The sequence below is a fragment of the Labrus bergylta genome, chromosome 12 (assembly GCF_963930695.1).
Source record: "Labrus bergylta chromosome 12, fLabBer1.1, whole genome shotgun sequence".
Taxonomy (NCBI): Eukaryota; Metazoa; Chordata; class Actinopteri; order Labriformes; family Labridae; genus Labrus; species Labrus bergylta.
In genome coordinates, this window is record NC_089206.1 from 77,966 (window position 1) to 97,500 (window position 19,535).

A 19,535-nucleotide genomic window follows, 5' to 3' on the forward strand; every position below is an offset into this window, starting at 1 on the left:
TATTAAGAAATGATCAAATTAAACCTTTTCATTTATTAAGAAATGATCAAATTAAACCTTTTCATTTATTAAGAAATGATCAAATTAAACCTTTTCATTTATTAAGAAATGATCAAATTAAACCTTTTCATTTATTAAGAAATGATCAAATTAAACCTTTTCATTTATTAAGAAATGTTAAAGTTTGGTTCTTCACATGTTCATCTGTTTCTCTGCTTTATCAGTAACATTAAATTACCAACACTGGCCTGAGGGGGGCAGCCCTGAGCCACCTGACTGCCGGTGTTATGTCGAGAAAAGCATCCATGCAGAGTGCAGACTCAGACTGTCCGCGGATCATTAAAATGTTTCTGTCACAGAGTCACAGAACAAAAAGCACACTTAACGTTTATTTACTATAAACTTCACCAACTTCATCATCACAAATCTGACAAAAATAAAAATGTTACAGTTTTTGAATACTTCCGCGAAGTGCGAGTGATTTTCAGAAAGGGATGCATTTCTCGGCATAACACCGGAAATCCAAAAGAAGAAGATGAATTTTCGACCAATGAGATGTGAGTTTACTGTCACGTGGTTTCCGGAGAGGGAAAAGTCCCGCTGCAGTTCGCGGGCTGACAGACTGACGGCATTATGGACGTGGAGATGGCAGAGACGAACTGTGAGAACAAACATGTGTACAGCGGACACAAAGCGGACACGGAGGCCGGGGAGAGCTCGTCCAAAGGCTCCGGGACTTCCTTCGAGCTGCCCTGGGTGGAGAAGTACAGACCCCTGAAGCTGAACCACATCGTGGGGAACGAAGAGACCGTGAGCCGGCTGGAGGTGTTCGCCCATGAAGGGAACGTCCCAAACATCATCATCGCAGGTCAAACACCAAAATAAAGACACGACACATCGCGAGAATACCGTTTTTATGTGATGAAGACGTCACGTTAAAACTGTTTTTATAAAGACGTCACGATAAAACTGTTTTTATAAGACATCACGATAAAACTGTTTTTATAAAGACATCACGATAAAACTGTTTTTATAAAGACATCACGATAAAACTGTTTTTATAAAGACGTCACGATAAAACTGTTTTTATAAAGACGTCACGTTAAAACTGTTTTTATAAAGACGTCACGATAAAACTGTTTTTATAAAGACATCACGATAAAACTGTTTTTATAAAGACATCACGATAAAACTGTTTTTATAAGACATCACGATAAAACTGTTTTTATAAAGACATCACGATAAAACTGTTTTTATAAAGACGTCACGATAAAACTGTTTTTATAAGACATCACGATAAAACTGTTTTTATAAAGACGTCACGATAAAACTGTTTTTATAAGACATCACGATAAAACTGTTTTTATAAAGACGTCACGATAAAACTGTTTTTATAAAGACGTCACGATAAAACTGTTTTTATAAAGACGTCACGATAAAACTGTTTTTATAAAGACGTCACGATAAAACTGTTTTTATAAAGACGTCACGATAAAACTGTTTTTATAAAGACGTCACGATAAAACTGTTTTTATAAAGACATCACGATAAAACTGTTTTTATAAAGACATCACGATAAAACTGTTTTTATAAAGACATCACGATAAAACTGTTTTTATAAGACATCACGATAAAACTGTTTTTATAAAGACATCACGATAAAACTGTTTTTATAAAGACGTCACGATAAAACTGTTTTTATAAGACATCACGATAAAACTGTTTTTATAAAGACGTCACGATAAAACTGTTTTTATAAAGACATCACGATAAAACTGTTTTTATAAAGACGTCACGATAAAACTGTTTTTATATCATAAAGACGTCACGATAAAACTGTTTTTATAAAGATGTCACGATAAAACTGTTTTTATAAAGACGTCACGATAAAACTGTTTTTATAAAGACGTCACGATAAAACTGTTTTTATATCATAAAGACATCACGATAAAACTGTTTTTATATCATAAAGACATCACGATAAAACTGTTTTTATAAAGACGTCACGATAAAACTGTTTTTATATCATAAAGACGTCACGATAAAACTGTTTTTATATCATAAAGACATCACGATAAAACTGTTTTTATAAAGACATCACGATAAAACTGTTTTTATAAAGACGTCACGATAAAACTGTTTTTATATCATAAAGACGTCACGATAAAACTGTTTTTATATCATAAAGACGTCACGATAAAACTGTTTTTATAAAGACGTCACGATAAAACTGTTTTTATAAAGACGTCACGATAAAACTGTTTTTATAAAGACGTCACGATAAAACTGTTTTTATAAAGACGTCACGATAAAACTGTTTTTATAAAGACGTCACGATAAAACTGTTTTTATAAAGACATCACGATAAAACTGTTTTTATAAAGACATCACGATAAAACCGTTTTTATAAAGACATCACGATAAAACTGTTTTTATAAAGACATCACGATAAAACTGTTTTTATAAAGACATCACGATAAAACTGTTTTTATATCATAAAGACGTCACGATAAAACTGTTTTTATAAAGACGTCACGATAAAACTGTTTTTATAAAGACATCACGATAAAACTGTTTTTATATCATAAAGACGTCACGATAAAACTGTTTTTATAAAGACGTCACGATAAAACTGTTTTTATAAAGACATCACGATAAAACTGTTTTTATAAAGACATCACGATAAAACTGTTTTTATAAAGACATCACGATAAAACTGTTTTTATAAAGACATCACGATAAAACTGTTTTTATAAAGACATCACGATAAAACTGTTTTTATATCATAAAGACGTCACGATAAAACTGTTTTTATATCATAAAGACGTCACGATAAAACTGTTTTTATAAAGACGTCACGATAAAACTGTTTTTATATCATAAAGACGTCACGATAAAACTGTTTTTATAAAGACGTCACGATAAAACTGTTTTTATATCATAAAGACGTCACGATAAAACTGTTTTTATAAAGACGTCACGATAAAACTGTTTTTATAAAGACGTCACGATAAAACTGTTTTTATATCATAAAGACGTCACGATAAAACTGTTTTTATAAAGACATCACGATAAAACTGTTTTTATAAAGACGTCACGATAAAACTGTTTTTATATCATAAAGACGTCACGATAAAACTGTTTTTATAAAGACATCACGATAAAACTGTTTTTATAAAGACATCACGATAAAACTGTTTTTATAAAGACGTCACGATAAAACTGTTTTTATAAAGACATCACGATAAAACTGTTTTTATAAAGACATCACGATAAAACTGTTTTTATATCATAAAGACGTCACGATAAAACTGTTTTTATAAAGACATCACGATAAAACTGTTTTTATAAAGACATCACGATAAAACTGTTTTTATAAAGACGTCACGATAAAACTGTTTTTATAAAGACATCACGATAAAACTGTTTTTATAAAGACATCACGATAAAACTGTTTTTATATCATAAAGACGTCACGATAAAACTGTTTTTATAAAGACGTCACGATAAAACTGTTTTGATATCATAAAGACGTCACGATAAAACTGTTTTTATAAAGACATCACGATAAAACTGTTTTTATAAAGACATCACGATAAAACTGTTTTTATATCATAAAGCCGTCACGATAAAACTGTTTTTATAAAGACATCACGATAAAACTGTTTTTATATCATAAAGACATCACGATAAAACTGTTTTTATAAAGACGTCATGATAAAACTGTTTTTATAAAGACATCACGATAAAACTGTTTTTATATCATAAAGACATCACGATAAAACTGTTTTTATAAGACGTCACGATAAAACTGTTTTTATATCATAAAGACGTCACGATAAAACTGTTTTTATAAAGACATCACGATAAAACTGTTTTTATAAAGACGTCACGATAAAACTGTTTTGATATCATAAAGACGTCACGATAAAACTGTTTTTATAAAGACATCACGATAAAACTGTTTTTATATCATAAAGACATCACGATAAAACTGTTTTTATAAAGACGTCACGATAAAACTGTTTTTATATCATAAAGACGTCACGATAAAATTGTTTTTATAAAGATGTCACGATAAAACTGTTTTTATAAAGACGTCACGATAAAACTGTTTTTATAAAGATGTCACGATAAAACCGTTTTTATAAAGACGTCACGATAAAACTGTTTTGATATCATAAAGACGTCACGATAAAACTTTTTATATCATAAAGACATCACGATAAAACTGTTTTTATAAAGACGTCACGATAAAACTGTTTTTATAAAGACATCACGATAAAACTGTTTTTATAAAGACATCACGATAAAACTGTTTTTATATCATAAAGACGTCACGATAAAACTGTTTCTATAAAGACGTCACGATAAAACTGTTTCTATAAAGACGTCACGATAAAACTGTTTTTATAAAGACGTCACGTTAAAACTGTTTTTATATCATAAAGACGTCACGATAAAACTGTTTTTATAAGACATCACGATAAAACTGTTTTTATAAAGACATCACGATAAAACCGATTTTTATATCATAAAGACGTCACGATAAAACTGTTTTTATATCATAAAGACGTCACGATAAAACTGTTTTTATAAAGACGTCACGATAAAACTGTTTTTATAAAGACGTCACGATAAAACTGTTTTTATATCATAAAGACGTCACAATAAAACTGTTTTTATAAGACATCACGATAAAACTGTTTTTATAAAGACGTCACGATAAAACTGTTTTTATAAGACATCACGATAAAACTGTTTTTATAAAGACGTCACGATAAAACTGTTTTTATAAGACATCATGATAAAACTGTTTTTATATCATAAAGACATCACGATAAAACTGTTTTTATAAAGACATCACGATAAAACTGTTTTTATATCATAAAGACATCACGATAAAACTGTTTTTATATCATAAAGACGTCACGATAAAACTGTTTTTATATCATAAAGACGTCACGATAAAACTGTTTTTATATCATAAAGACGTCACGATAAAACTGTTTTTATAAAGACATCACGATAAAACTGTTTTTATATCATAAAGACATCACGATAAAACTGTTTTTATATCATAAAGACGTCACGATAAAACTGTTTTTATATCATAAAGACGTCACGATAAAACTGTTTTTATATCATAAAGACGTCACGATAAAACTGTTTTTATAAAGACGTCACGTTAAAACTGTTTTTATATCATAAAGACGTCACGATAAAACTGTTTTTATAAGACATCACGATAAAACTGTTTTTATAAAGACATCACGATAAAACTGTTTTTATATCATAAAGACATCACGATAAAACTGTTTTTATAAAGACATCACGATAAAACTGTTTTTATATCATAAAGACGTCACGATAAAACTGTTTTTATATCATAAAGACGTCACGATAAAACTGTTTTTATAAAGACGTCACGATAAAACTGTTTTTATAAGACGTCACGATAAAACTGTTTTTATAAGACGTCACGATAAAACTGTTTTTATATCATCAAGACGTCACGATAAAACTGTTTTTATAAAGACATCACGATAAAACTGTTTTTATAAAGACGTCACGATAAAACTGTTTTTATAAAGACGTCACGACAAAATTGTTTTTATAAAGACGTCACGATAAAACTGTTTTTATAAAGACGTCACGATAAAACTGTTTTTATAAAGACGTCACGAGAAAACTGTTTTTATAAAGACGTCACGATAAAACTGTTTTTATATCATAAAGACGTCACGATAAAACTGTTTTTATATCATAAAGACATCACGATAAAACTGTTTTTATAAAGACGTCACGATAAAACTGTTTTTATAAGACATCACGATAAAACTGTTTTTATAAGACGTCACGATAAAACTGTTTTTATATCATAAAGACGTCACGATAAAACTGTTTTTATAAAGACATCACGATAAAACTGTTTTTATAAAGACGTCACGATAAAACTGTTTTTATAAAGACGTCACGATAAAACTGTTTTTATAAAGACATCACGATAAAACTGTTTTTATATCATAAAGACATCACGATAAAACTGTTTTTATAAAGACGTCACGATAAAACTGTTTTGATATCATAAAGACGTCACGATAAAACTGTTTTTATGTCATAAAGACATCACGATAAAACTGTTTTTATAAAGACGTCACGATAAAACTGTTTTTATAAAGACGTCACGATAAAACTGTTTCTATAAAGACATCACGATAAAACTGTTTTTATAAAGACATCACGATAAAACTGTTTTTATATCATAAAGACGTCACGATAAAACTGTTTTTATATCATAAAGACGTCACGATAAAACAGTTTCTATAAAGACGTCACGATAAAACTGTTTTTATAAAGACGTCACGATAAAAATGTTTTCATAAAGACGTCACGATAAAACTGTTTTTATAAAGATATCACGATAAAACTGTTTTTATATCCTAAAGACGTCACGATAAAACTGTTTTTATATCATAAAGACGTCACGATAAAACTGTTTTTATAAAGACATCACGATAAAACTGTTTTTATAAAGACATCACGATAAAACTGTTTTTATATGATAAAGACATCACGATAAAACTGTTTTTATAAAGACGTCACGATAAAACTGTTTTTATATCATAAAGACGTCACAATAAAACTGTTTTTATATCATAAAGACGTCACGATAAAACTGTTTTTATATCATAAAGACGTCACAATAAAACTGTTTTTATATCATAAAGACGTCACGATAAAACTGTTTTTATAAAGACGTCACAATAAAACTGTTTTTATATCATAAAGACGTCACGATAACACTGTTTTTATATCATAAAGACGTCACAATAACACGATATGACTCAGTCACATAAACACTTAATTGTCTCTTTGGGATATTAGTCTTGGACTCAAAGTGCCGCTAACATTCTTCCTCCAGAATGAAAAAAAACATTCCTCATGTAAACAGATCAATGTGTCTAAAAGCAGCTCTGTAAAGAAGAGTACTCATGGTGAATGTTGTTATCCAGGACCTCCCGGCACAGGAAAGACCACCAGCATCTTGTGTTTGTCTCGAGCTCTGCTGGGAGCCTCCATGAAGGACGCCGTCCTGGAGCTCAACGCCTCAAACGACAGGTGAGAACAAATCAGAGTTACTATAACCAGTAGAACTCTTCTTCTTCTTTTTCTTCTCTTCATCGTTTGATTTATAACCAGTAGAACTCTTCTTCTTCTCCTCTTCATGGTTTGATCTATAACCAGTAGAACTCTTCTTCTTCTTTTTCTTCTCTTCATGGTTTGATTTATAACCAGTAGAACTCTTCTTCTTCTCCTCTTCATGGTTTGATCTATAACCAGTAGAACTCTTCTTCTTCTTCTCTTCATGGTTTGATCTGTAACCAGTAGAACTCTTCTTCTTCTCTTCATGGTTTGATCTATAACCAGTAGAACTCTTCTTCTTCTCTTCATGGTTTGATCTATAACCAGTAGAACTCTTCTTCTTCTCTTCATGGTTTGATCTATAACCAGTAGAACTCTTCTTCTCCTCTTCATGGTTTGATCTATAACCAGTAGAACTCTTCTCCTTCTCTTCATAGTTTGATCTATAACCAGTAGAACTCTTCTTCTTCTTCTCTTCATGGTTTGATCTATAACCAGTAGAACTCTTCTTCTCCTCTTCATGGTTTGATCTATAACCAGTAGAACTCTTCTCCTTCTCTTCATAGTTTGATCTATAACCAGTAGAACTCTTCTTCTTCTCTTCATGGTTTGATCTATAACCAGTAGAACTCTTCTTCTTCTCTTCATGGTTTCATCTGTAACCAGTAGAACTCTTCTTCTTCTCTTCATGGTTTGATCTGTAACCAGTAGAACTCTTCTCCTCTTCATGGTTTGATCTATAACCAGTAGAACTCTTCTTCTTCTCTTCATGGTTTGATCTGTAACCAGTAGAACTCTTCTTCTTCTCTTCATGGTTTGATCTATAACCAGTAGAACTCTTCTTCTTCTCTTCATGGTTTGATCTATAACCAGTAGAACTCTTCTTCTCCTCTTCAAAGTTTGATTTATAACCAGTAGAACTCTTCTCCTTCTCTTCATAGTTTGATCTATAACCAGTAGAACTCTTCTTCTTCTCTTCATGGTTTGATCTGTAACCAGTAGAACTCTTCTTCTTCTCTTCATGGTTTGATCTATAACCAGTAGAACTCTTCTTCTTCTCTTCATGGTTTGATCTGTAACCAGTAGAACTCTTCTTCTTCTCTTCATAGTTTGATCTATAACCAGTAGAACTCTTCTTCTTCTCTTCATGGTTTGATCTGTAACCAGTAGAACTCTTCTTCTCCTCTTCAAAGTTTGATTTATAACCACTAGAACTCTTCTTCTTCTCTTCAAAGTTTGATCTATAACCACTAGAACTCTTCTTCTTCTCTTCATGGTTTGATCTATAACCAGTAGAACTCTTCTTCTTCTCTTCATGGTTTGATCTGTAACCAGTAGAACTCTTCTTCTTCTCTTCATAGTTTGATCTATAACCAGTAGAACTCTTCTTCTTCTCTTCATGGTTTGATCTGTAACCAGTAGAACTCTTCTTCTCCTCTTCAAAGTTTGATTTATAACCAGTAGAACTCTTCTTCTTCTCTTCAAAGTTTGATCTATAACCACTAGAACTCTTCTTCTTCTCTTCAAAGTTTGATCTATAACCAGTAGAACTCTTCTTCTTCTCCTCTTCATGGTTTGATCTATAACCAGTAGAACTCTTCTTCTTCTCTTCATGGTTTGATCTATAACCAGTAGAACTCTTCTTCTTCTCTTCATGGTTTGATCTATAACCACTAGAACTCTTCTTCTTCTCTTCAAAGTTTGATCTATAACCAGTAGAACTCTTCTTCTTCTCCTCTTCATGGTTTGATCTATAACCAGTAGAACTCTTCTTCTTCTCTTCATGGTTTGATCTATAACCAGTAGAACTCTTCTTCTTCTCTTCATAGTTTGATCTATAACCAGTAGAACTCTTCTTCTTCTCTTCATAGTTTGATCTATAACCAGTAGAACTCTTCTTCTCTTCATGGTTTGATCTATAACCAGTAGAACTCTTCTTGTTTTCTTCATCGTTTGATCTATAACCAGTAGAACTCTTCTTCTTCTCTTCATGGTTTGATCTATAACCAGTAGAACTCTTCTTGTTTTCTTCATCGTTTGATCTATAACCAGTAGAACTCTTCTTCTTCTCTTCATCGTTTGATCTATAACCAGTAGAACTCTTCTTCTTTTCTTCATCGTTTGATCTATAACCAGTAGAACTCTTCTTCTTCTCTTCATGGTTTGATCTATAACCAGTAGAACTCTTCTTCTCTTCATGGTTTGATCTATAACCAGTAGAACTCTTCTTCTCTTCATGGTTTGATCTATAACCAGTAGAACTCTTCTTCTTCTCTTCATGGTTTGATCTATAACCAGTAGAACTCTTCTTCTTCTTCTTCTTCTCTTCATGGTTTGATCTATAACCAGTAGAACTCTTCTTCTCTTCATGGTTTGATCTATAACCAGTAGAACTCTTCTTCTTCTCTTCATGGTTTGATCTATAACCAGTAGAACTCTTCTTCTTCTTCTTCTTCTCTTCATGGTTTGATCTATAACCAGTAGAACTCTTCTTCTCTTCATGGTTTGATCTGTAACCAGTAGAACTCTTCTTCTCTTCATGGTTTGATCTATAACCAGTAGAACTCTTCTTCTTCTCTTCATGGTTTGATCTATAACCACTAGAACTCTTCTTCTTCTCTTCATGGTTTGATCTATAACCAGTAGAACTCTTCTTCTCTTCATGGTTTGATCTATAACCAGTAGAACTCTTCTTCTTCTCTTCATGGTTTGATCTATAACCAGTAGAACTCTTCTTCTTCTCTTCATGGTTTGATCTATAACCAGTAGAACTCTTCTTCTTCTCTTCATGGTTTGATCTATAACCAGTAGAACTCTTCTTCTTCTCTTCATGGTTTGATCTATAACCAGTAGAACTCTTCTTCTCTTCATGGTTTGATCTATAACCAGTAGAACTCTTCTTCTTCTTCTCTTCATGGTTTGATCTATAACCAGTAGAACTCTTCTTCTTCTCTTCATGGTTTGATCTATAACCAGTAGAACTCTTCTTCTCCTCTTCATGGTTTGATCTATAACCAGTAGAACTCTTCTTCTTCTCTTCATGGTTTGATCTATAACCAGTAGAACTCTTCTTCTCTTCATGGTTTGATCTATAACCAGTAGAACTCTTCTTCTTCTCTTCATGGTTTGATCTATAACCAGTAGAACTCTTCTTCTCTTCATGGTTTGATCTATAACCAGTAGAACTCTTCTTCTCTTCTTCAAGGTTTGATCTATAACCAGTAGAACTCTTCTTCTCTTCTTCAAGGTTTGATCTATAACCAGTAGAACTCTTCTTCTCTTCATGGTTTGATCTGTAACCAGTAGAACTCTTCTTCTCTTCTTCATGGTTTGATCTATAACCAGTAGAACTCTTCTTCTCCTCTTCATGGTTTGATCTATAACCAGTAGAACTCTTCTTCTTCTCTTCATGGTTTGATCTATAACCAGTAGAACTCTTCTTCTTCTCTTCATGGTTTGATCTATAACCAGTAGAACTCTTCTTCTTCTCTTCATGGTTTGATCTATAACCAGTAGAACTCTTCTTCTCTTCATGGTTTGATCTATAACCAGTAGAACTCTTCTTCTTCTCTTCATGGTTTGATCTATAACCAGTAGAACTCTTCTTCTCTTCTTCATGGTTTGATCTATAACCAGTAGAACTCTTCTTCTCTTCATGGTTTGATCTGTAACCAGTAGAACTCTTCTTCTCTTCTTCATGGTTTGATCTATAACCAGTAGAACTCTTCTTCTTCTCTTCATGGTTTGATCTATAACCAGTAGAACTCTTCTTCTCTTCATGGTTTGATCTATAACCAGTAGAACTCTTCTTCTTCTCTTCATGGTTTGATCTATAACCAGTAGAACTCTTCTTCTCTTCTTCATGGTTTGATCTATAACCAGTAGAACTCTTCTTCTCTTCTTCATGGTTTGATCTATAACCAGTAGAACTCTTCTTCTCTTCAAAGTTTGATCTATAACCAGTAGAACTCTTCTTCTCTTCTTCAAAGTTTGATCTATAACCAGTAGAACTCTTCTTCTTCTCTTCATGGTTTGATCTATAACCAGTAGAACTCTTCTTCTTCTTCTTCTCTTCATGGTTTGATCTATAACCAGTAGAACTCTTCTTCTTCTCTTCATGGTTTGATCTATAACCAGTAGAACTCTTCTTCTCTTCATGGTTTGATCTATAACCAGTAGAACTCTTCTTCTTCTCTTCATGGTTTGATCTATAACCAGTAGAACTCTTCTTCTCTTCATAGTTTTATCTATAACCAGTAGAACTCTTCTTCTTCTCTTCATGGTTTGATCTATAACCAGTAGAACTCTTCTTCTTCTCTTCAAAGTTTGATCTATAACCAGTAGAACTCTTCTTCTCTTCATGGTTTGATCTATAACCAGTAGAACTCTTCTTCTCTTCATGGTTTGATCTATAACCAGTAGAACTCTTCTTCTTCTCTTCATGGTTTGATCTATAACCAGTAGAACTCTTCTTCTTCTTCTTCTTCTCTTCATGGTTTGATCTATAACCAGTAGAACTCTTCTTCTCTTCATGGTTTGATCTATAACCAGTAGAACTCTTCTTCTTCTCTTCATGGTTTGATCTATAACCAGTAGAACTCTTCTTCTTCTCTTCATGGTTTGATCTATAACCAGTAGAACTCTTCTTCTTCTCTTCATGGTTTGATCTATAACCAGTAGAACTCTTCTTCTTCTCTTCATGGTTTGATCTATAACCACTAGAACTCTTCTTCTTCTCTTCAAAGTTTGATCTATAACCAGTAGAACTCTTCTTCTTCTCCTCTTCATGGTTTGATCTATAACCAGTAGAACTCTTCTTCTTCTCTTCATGGTTTGATCTATAACCAGTAGAACTCTTCTTCTTCTCTTCATAGTTTGATCTATAACCAGTAGAACTCTTCTTCTTCTCTTCATAGTTTGATCTATAACCAGTAGAACTCTTCTTCTCTTCATGGTTTGATCTATAACCAGTAGAACTCTTCTTGTTTTCTTCATCGTTTGATCTATAACCAGTAGAACTCTTCTTCTTCTCTTCATGGTTTGATCTATAACCAGTAGAACTCTTCTTGTTTTCTTCATCGTTTGATCTATAACCAGTAGAACTCTTCTTCTTCTCTTCATCGTTTGATCTATAACCAGTAGAACTCTTCTTCTTTTCTTCATCGTTTGATCTATAACCAGTAGAACTCTTCTTCTTCTCTTCATGGTTTGATCTATAACCAGTAGAACTCTTCTTCTCTTCATGGTTTGATCTATAACCAGTAGAACTCTTCTTCTCTTCATGGTTTGATCTATAACCAGTAGAACTCTTCTTCTTCTCTTCATGGTTTGATCTATAACCAGTAGAACTCTTCTTCTCTTCATGGTTTGATCTATAACCAGTAGAACTCTTCTTCTCTTCATGGTTTGATCTATAACCAGTAGAACTCTTCTTCTTCTCTTCATGGTTTGATCTATAACCAGTAGAACTCTTCTTCTTCTTCTTCTTCTCTTCATGGTTTGATCTATAACCAGTAGAACTCTTCTTCTCTTCATGGTTTGATCTATAACCAGTAGAACTCTTCTTCTCTTCATGGTTTGATCTATAACCAGTAGAACTCTTCTTCTTCTCTTCATGGTTTGATCTATAACCAGTAGAACTCTTCTTCTTCTCTTCATGGTTTGATCTATAACCACTAGAACTCTTCTTCTTCTCTTCATGGTTTGATCTATAACCAGTAGAACTCTTCTTCTCTTCATGGTTTGATCTATAACCAGTAGAACTCTTCTTCTTCTCTTCATGGTTTGATCTATAACCAGTAGAACTCTTCTTCTTCTCTTCATGGTTTGATCTATAACCAGTAGAACTCTTCTTCTTCTCTTCATGGTTTGATCTATAACCAGTAGAACTCTTCTTCTTCTCTTCATGGTTTGATCTATAACCAGTAGAACTCTTCTTCTCTTCATGGTTTGATCTATAACCAGTAGAACTCTTCTTCTTCTTCTCTTCATGGTTTGATCTATAACCAGTAGAACTCTTCTTCTTCTCTTCATGGTTTGATCTATAACCAGTAGAACTCTTCTTCTCCTCTTCATGGTTTGATCTATAACCAGTAGAACTCTTCTTCTTCTCTTCATGGTTTGATCTATAACCAGTAGAACTCTTCTTCTCTTCATGGTTTGATCTATAACCAGTAGAACTCTTCTTCTTCTCTTCATGGTTTGATCTATAACCAGTAGAACTCTTCTTCTCTTCATGGTTTGATCTATAACCAGTAGAACTCTTCTTCTCTTCTTCATGGTTTGATCTATAACCAGTAGAACTCTTCTTCTCTTCATGGTTTGATCTGTAACCAGTAGAACTCTTCTTCTCTTCTTCATGGTTTGATCTATAACCAGTAGAACTCTTCTTCTTCTCTTCATGGTTTGATCTATAACCAGTAGAACTCTTCTTCTTCTCTTCATGGTTTGATCTATAACCAGTAGAACTCTTCTTCTTCTCTTCATGGTTTGATCTATAACCAGTAGAACTCTTCTTCTTCTCTTCATGGTTTGATCTATAACCAGTAGAACTCTTCTTCTCTTCTTCATGGTTTGATCTATAACCAGTAGAACTCTTCTTCTCTTCATGGTTTGATCTGTAACCAGTAGAACTCTTCTTCTCTTCTTCATGGTTTGATCTATAACCAGTAGAACTCTTCTTCTTCTCTTCATGGTTTGATCTATAACCAGTAGAACTCTTCTTCTCTTCATGGTTTGATCTATAACCAGTAGAACTCTTCTTCTTCTCTTCATGGTTTGATCTATAACCAGTAGAACTCTTCTTCTCTTCTTCATGGTTTGATCTATAACCAGTAGAACTCTTCTTCTCTTCTTCATGGTTTGATCTATAACCAGTAGAACTCTTCTTCTTCTCTTCATGGTTTGATCTATAACCAGTAGAACTCTTCTTCTTCTCTTCAAAGTTTGATCTATAACCAGTAGAACTCTTCTTCTCTTCTTCAAAGTTTGATCTATAACCAGTAGAACTCTTCTTCTTCTCTTCATGGTTTGATCTATAACCAGTAGAACTCTTCTTCTTCTTCTTCTCTTCATGGTTTGATCTATAACCAGTAGAACTCTTCTTCTTCTCTTCATGGTTTGATCTATAACCAGTAGAACTCTTCTTCTCTTCATGGTTTGATCTATAACCAGTAGAACTCTTCTTCTTCTCTTCATGGTTTGATCTATAACCAGTAGAACTCTTCTTCTCTTCATAGTTTTATCTATAACCAGTAGAACTCTTCTTCTTCTCTTCATGGTTTGATCTATAACCAGTAGAACTCTTCTTCTTCTCTTCAAAGTTTGATCTATAACCAGTAGAACTCTTCTTCTCTTCATGGTTTGATCTATAACCAGTAGAACTCTTCTTCTCTTCATGGTTTGATCTATAACCAGTAGAACTCTTCTTCTTCTCTTCATGGTTTGATCTATAACCAGTAGAACTCTTCTTCTTCTCTTCATGGTTTGATCTATAACCAGTAGAACTCTTCTTCTTCTCTTCATGGTTTGATCTATAACCAGTAGAACTCTTCTTCTCTTCATGGTTTGATCTATAACCAGTAGAACTCTTCTTCTTCTCTTCATGGTTTGATCTATAACCAGTAGAACTCTTCTTCTTCTCTTCATGGTTTGATCTATAACCAGTAGAACTCTTCTTCTTCTCTTCATGGTTTGATCTATAACCAGTAGAACTCTTCTTCTTCTCTTCATGGTTTGATCTATAACCAGTAGAACTCTTCTTCTTCTCTTCATGGTTTGATGCTCTCTCTGTTTCCTCTGCAGGGGAATTGACGTGGTGAGAAACAAGATCAAGATGTTTGCTCAACAGAAAGTCACACTGCCCAAAGGACGCCACAAGATCATTATCTTGGACGAAGCTGACAGGTGAGACAACAGGAAGTGAGTTCTGACCCTCATGTAGACTCAGGCTGTGTCCGAAATCACTCACTCATTCCCTCCTCCCTATTCACTATATAGTGAATTTAATGCAGTGGACTATATCGTGCACTCACTCAACAAAATTAAAAAAACATTTCGGACACTACTCGCTCGCTCACCGGCCGCTGACAGTGACGCCATTGTTGTCGTGCAACTGAATTGTGCAGCGGCTGAGGATCAATAACAACAATAAACAACAGCACTTATGAAATATTGAATTTTACACAATGAGACATAATTTATTTATGCTCACAGACTCTGGTTTCTCTGTCATCATCATTAGGACTAACATCACTAAAGTCTTTATTCAAACCGATCTTAGATTTCAGTAAAACGCTCTGAATATGAACTTTAATGAGTTTCTGTGTTCATGCTGGTCGCTCCTCTCGTCCGTCTGAGAGCAGTCGAGTCAAACGCCACTCGTAAAAATCTTTTGAACCGCAATGCATGATGGTATATATTGCTCGCATTGTGACCATCGCTCATACACTACTTTTCAAAATGCATTGTGGGATACATTGAGTGGACTATATAGAGGGTATGACCGTGCTCACTCAGAATTCGGACTGCACTACAAAATGGCGTGTTCACTATATAGTGGATAGGGAGTGATTTCACACACAGCTTCAGTTTGAATAAAAAAGTCAAAGGTCACTCCCTGTTTAAAGTAAGAAAGGTTCAAAGCTGGGATTATTTCTGAGGTGATGCAATAGAAGAGTTTTAAACCAGATGAATCACATTTATTTAAAGTTAATTTCAGCAGCTAAAGAAGAAGAATCTCATTTTAACAAGTTACCCACAATGCACCTTGTGCAGGCGCCGCGCTCTACATTGAACCCCCGTTTTAGTCAAAGTGACTGACACATGAAATTAAGATATGTGTGAACCTCTTCCCTGCAGCATGACTGATGGAGCTCAGCAGGCGCTCAGGAGGATCATGGAGATCTACTCCAAGACGACTCGCTTCGCTCTGGCGTGTAACGCCTCCGATAAAATCATCGAGCCGATCCAGTCTCGCTGCGCCGTGCTGCGTTACTCCAAGCTGACAGACGGGCAGATCCTGGCCCGTCTGCAGGAGGTGGTGGAGAAGGAGAGTCTGTCCGTGTCTGATGATGGACTGGAGGCCGTCATCTTCACCGCCCAGGGAGACATGAGACAGGTGAGGGGGGGCGGAGTCAGCAGGGGGCGGAGTCAGCACTCACTCTCAGCTGTTCAGCTCACTTTCTGCTTCCTGTTTCCAGGCGCTCAACAACCTGCAGTCCACAAACTCGGGCTTCGGCTACATCAACAGTGAGAACGTGTTCAAAGTGTGCGACGAGCCCCACCCCCTGCTGGTGAAAAGCATGCTGGGACACTGCGTGGACGGGGACATTGACAAGGCCTATAAGGTGATTGAGCAGCTGTGGGCGCTGGGTTACTCTCCAGAGGACATCATCGGGAACATCTTCAGGGTCTGCAAGACGTACCAGATGGCCGAGTACCTCAAACTGGAGTTCATCAAGGTGAGCCAGAGCTCCGCCCCTAAACGCCGTTTCACTTCTCAAGGTCATTTATCAGAAACGTTCATCTGCTCTGTAAACATAGACGCTATATGTATGATATACGGTGAGAAGGCACACTCAGAGGGCAGAACAAACACCTAGCTGTGGGAGTGTCACCCACCTGGGGGAGGGGCTACTGCCAAACGGCCTGTTTGAGCACACATTTTCTGAAAAGTGGAGCAGGAAGAAGATGGAGAGGATGGACTTTTCTCATCATTGGGGGGTTTGTAGACAGACTAGAGGAACATGGGGAAGAGGATTTTAAAGAATGTGACTTTTAAACTTGTTTATTCTCCCGTCTCTCTGTGAATACAATGAACAGCATGTTTATCAGAAACTGTTTGCTGTCTGTTTGCTTTTAACAAAACCAGGATGAACATTGGTCCTGCTCTCGTACACTAAACACTAATGTGTCTGTTAGGCATGCAACAATTCTCAATAAAATATTGAACCGTTCGGTACGGCATCCACGGTTCAATACTGACTTGTGAATTGCGGTTTTAACGGTTTGGCGTTTAACTAGTTTCTGCGCATTGTATTTCTCTCTAAATTGGGGAACGTGCCATTACGCATATAAGGGGACGGACAAGAAACAAAAAGATGAATTGATCATGTGCTCTACAGTTTGTTAACCAGTGAAGTATGTGAACTACATGGCAGGCTGCTGTCTGTTAACATCAGCTGAGTGCTCCTCTGTCTGCACATCACCCTCACTGCTCTTATTAAAAACTCTAAACTGGTCAAAAACTGTCTGAACCTTCAGTGTGACATTTGATGTCTTTTGAAATGTTCTTAAATCGTTTGAGCTGCTGTTAATACTCCAAATATTTACAATACTGAACATTACAAGAATAAGAGAGGAGCTAAAAGAGAAGTATGACAGTATGCCACCAATGCACTTTTTTGTTGGCATTCATTGAGATAATTGTAGTTTACTTAATGTTCAAATCTAATCTGACTTTGCAATAGGCTGAAAGGAGAGCACCTGAATTTGTTTTTGCTTCAAAGTAAAATAAATAGTTTTAAAATCTTTTAAAAATAGTTCTAAATCCCTTGATGTTCTGTAAAATTTGCCTGAAACACTTAACACTGGAAACATTTTAATGGCCCAGCCCATCAGAACCGAACCGTGACCAAAAAACCGAGGTACATATTGAACCGTGGGCTGACTGTATTGTTGCATCCCTAATGTCTGTGATGTTTATCACTTCACACCCTGACAGAATAACTTAAAAACATGTGAATAAAGTTTGACGTGGAGGGAATCGTTCCCCTTCATTAACTCTCAGTAAAGGTGTCAGCCGACGTCTCACCTGTTTGTGTCACCTGTTTGTGTCAGCTGACGTCTCACCTGTTTGTGTCAGCTGACGTCTCACCTGTTTGTGTCACCTGTTTGTGTCAGCTGACGTCTCACCTGTTTGTGTCAGCTGACGTCTCACCTGTTTGTGTCCTGCAGGAGATCGGCTACACTCACATGAGGGTGGCTGAAGGTGTGAACTCTCTGCTGCAGATGGCCGGTCTGTTGGCTCGACTCTGCAGCAAGACAGCGCCCCCTGTTGCCAGCTGAACCCAACACCACCCCCCTGATGGAGCTGCTACCTCCTCACAGCAGCAGACTGATAGAACAGAGCTGTGTGTGTTTTGACGTGTGTGTTCACATTTTGTATAGAAATAATAAAGAGTCATTTTCACTCCGTCTTTCCTCCTTCATGTTTGTGAAACAGTTCTTCAAACGTTGAGGGCAAACCAACGATCTTTATTAAACAACATCAGAAGTCATGAAACAACAAACAGTTAATAAATACAGAGAAGAACATCTAGAAGAAGTTTTTACAAACACATCTCTGTTACAGACTGAAGACTAACCCTGCATGATGCTCCTTTATCAAGTCATGACCCTAACCCCCCCCAGGACAGTCTGAGCTGATGTGTGAACAGACCAAGAAGAACATTCACCACTGGGCCTAGTGGTTCTGTTGCACCACCCATGTACGGACGCTTTGCAGCAGCTCTCTCTCCTCCCCACACTTCCTGTCTCTCTTCACCTGCCCGACAATATCAAAAGAAACTGATCTAAGACATTTTCACTGCAGAATGGACAAATGGTGCGTTCAGGTGCTGCTCAGGTGGTCTCAGTTTCTGAGTCATGTGATTTCAGTTCAGAAAGTCTGAATGTTGAAACACAAACGGAGTTGATGAAGAAGATCAGTGAAATGTCTCTGTTCAAAGTTTTATTTGAGCATATTCGTCCCACACTACATGAATGCAGCGTATCCAACAGACATACTGCCTTCATGTAGTGTGGGACAAATGTGCTCAAATATAAGGAGTGGTAAAATGAACACCCGCTCAGGTGGGAACACTTTGAACTGTAACAGTCTGTGTGTCTGTGCGTTTAGACTTTCTGAACTGAAATCACATGACTCAGAAACTGAGACCACCTGAGCAGCACCTGAACGCACCATTTGTCCATTCTGCAGTGAAATGTGTTCGATCAACATGGAGTCACACCAGAAGAGACCACTGAACAGCTAGCATGCTAAAACCAAGAATCAAAAGATCAGTAACGCTGAAGACAGGGAATATTCTCCAACTTCACATGTTCCTCTTTAAATCAACAACTTCTTCAATGAAAGATTGTGTGGAGGCATGAGGACAACACAGAAAAGAGAGAGGGGGGGGGGTCATTCTGAACCTTTACACTTCACTACATCTATCACCACCATTTAGAAGAAAAGAAAAACAATAGACTACAAAGCATTCAAAGGAGGAAGAGAAAGATGTGTAACAGTCTACTGGAGGAAAGAAACACAATGAAGCATGTAGAGTTAAGTCTCCTTACAGCCACCACACAACTGTTTGGAAAGTTCCAGTGCACCGAGCATCAGA

The 19,535-nt window shown here is 35.5% G+C and overlaps 2 protein-coding genes across 3 annotated transcripts in view; one reads left to right on the forward strand and one right to left on the reverse strand.

Moving 5' to 3' along the window:
• The first annotated feature begins 581 nt into the window (after positions 1–581).
• Positions 582–18,337, forward strand: rfc2 (replication factor C (activator 1) 2). Its single transcript, XM_065961460.1, has 6 exons — positions 582–868; positions 7,017–7,122; positions 14,950–15,051; positions 16,006–16,264; positions 16,347–16,607; positions 18,103–18,337. The coding sequence occupies exons 1-6, from the start codon at positions 634–636 to the stop codon at positions 18,211–18,213; spliced, it is 1,074 nt and encodes a 357-aa protein (XP_065817532.1). The 5' UTR covers positions 582–633; the 3' UTR covers positions 18,214–18,337.
• A 44-nt stretch (positions 18,338–18,381) lies between these two features.
• Positions 18,382–19,535, reverse strand: part of LOC109977100 (uncharacterized) — an 11,517-nt gene continuing 10,363 nt past the window's right edge. For both annotated transcript variants that reach the window (XM_065961456.1, XM_065961458.1), the window contains one exon: positions 18,382–19,535. This exon is cut by the window's right edge and continues 207 nt beyond it. The gene's annotated coding sequence lies outside the window, so the exon portion shown is untranslated.

Coding starts and splice junctions, on each gene's coding strand:
- rfc2 (XM_065961460.1), top strand. CDS start 634: ATGGACGTGGAGATGGCAGAGACGAACTGTGAGAACAAACATGTGTAC. Junction 7,123..14,949: donor CTCAACGCCTCAAACGACAG/GTGAGAACAAAT, acceptor TTTCCTCTGCAG/GGGAATTGACGTGGTGAGAA. Junction 15,052..16,005: donor ATCTTGGACGAAGCTGACAG/GTGAGACAACAG, acceptor TCTTCCCTGCAG/CATGACTGATGGAGCTCAGC.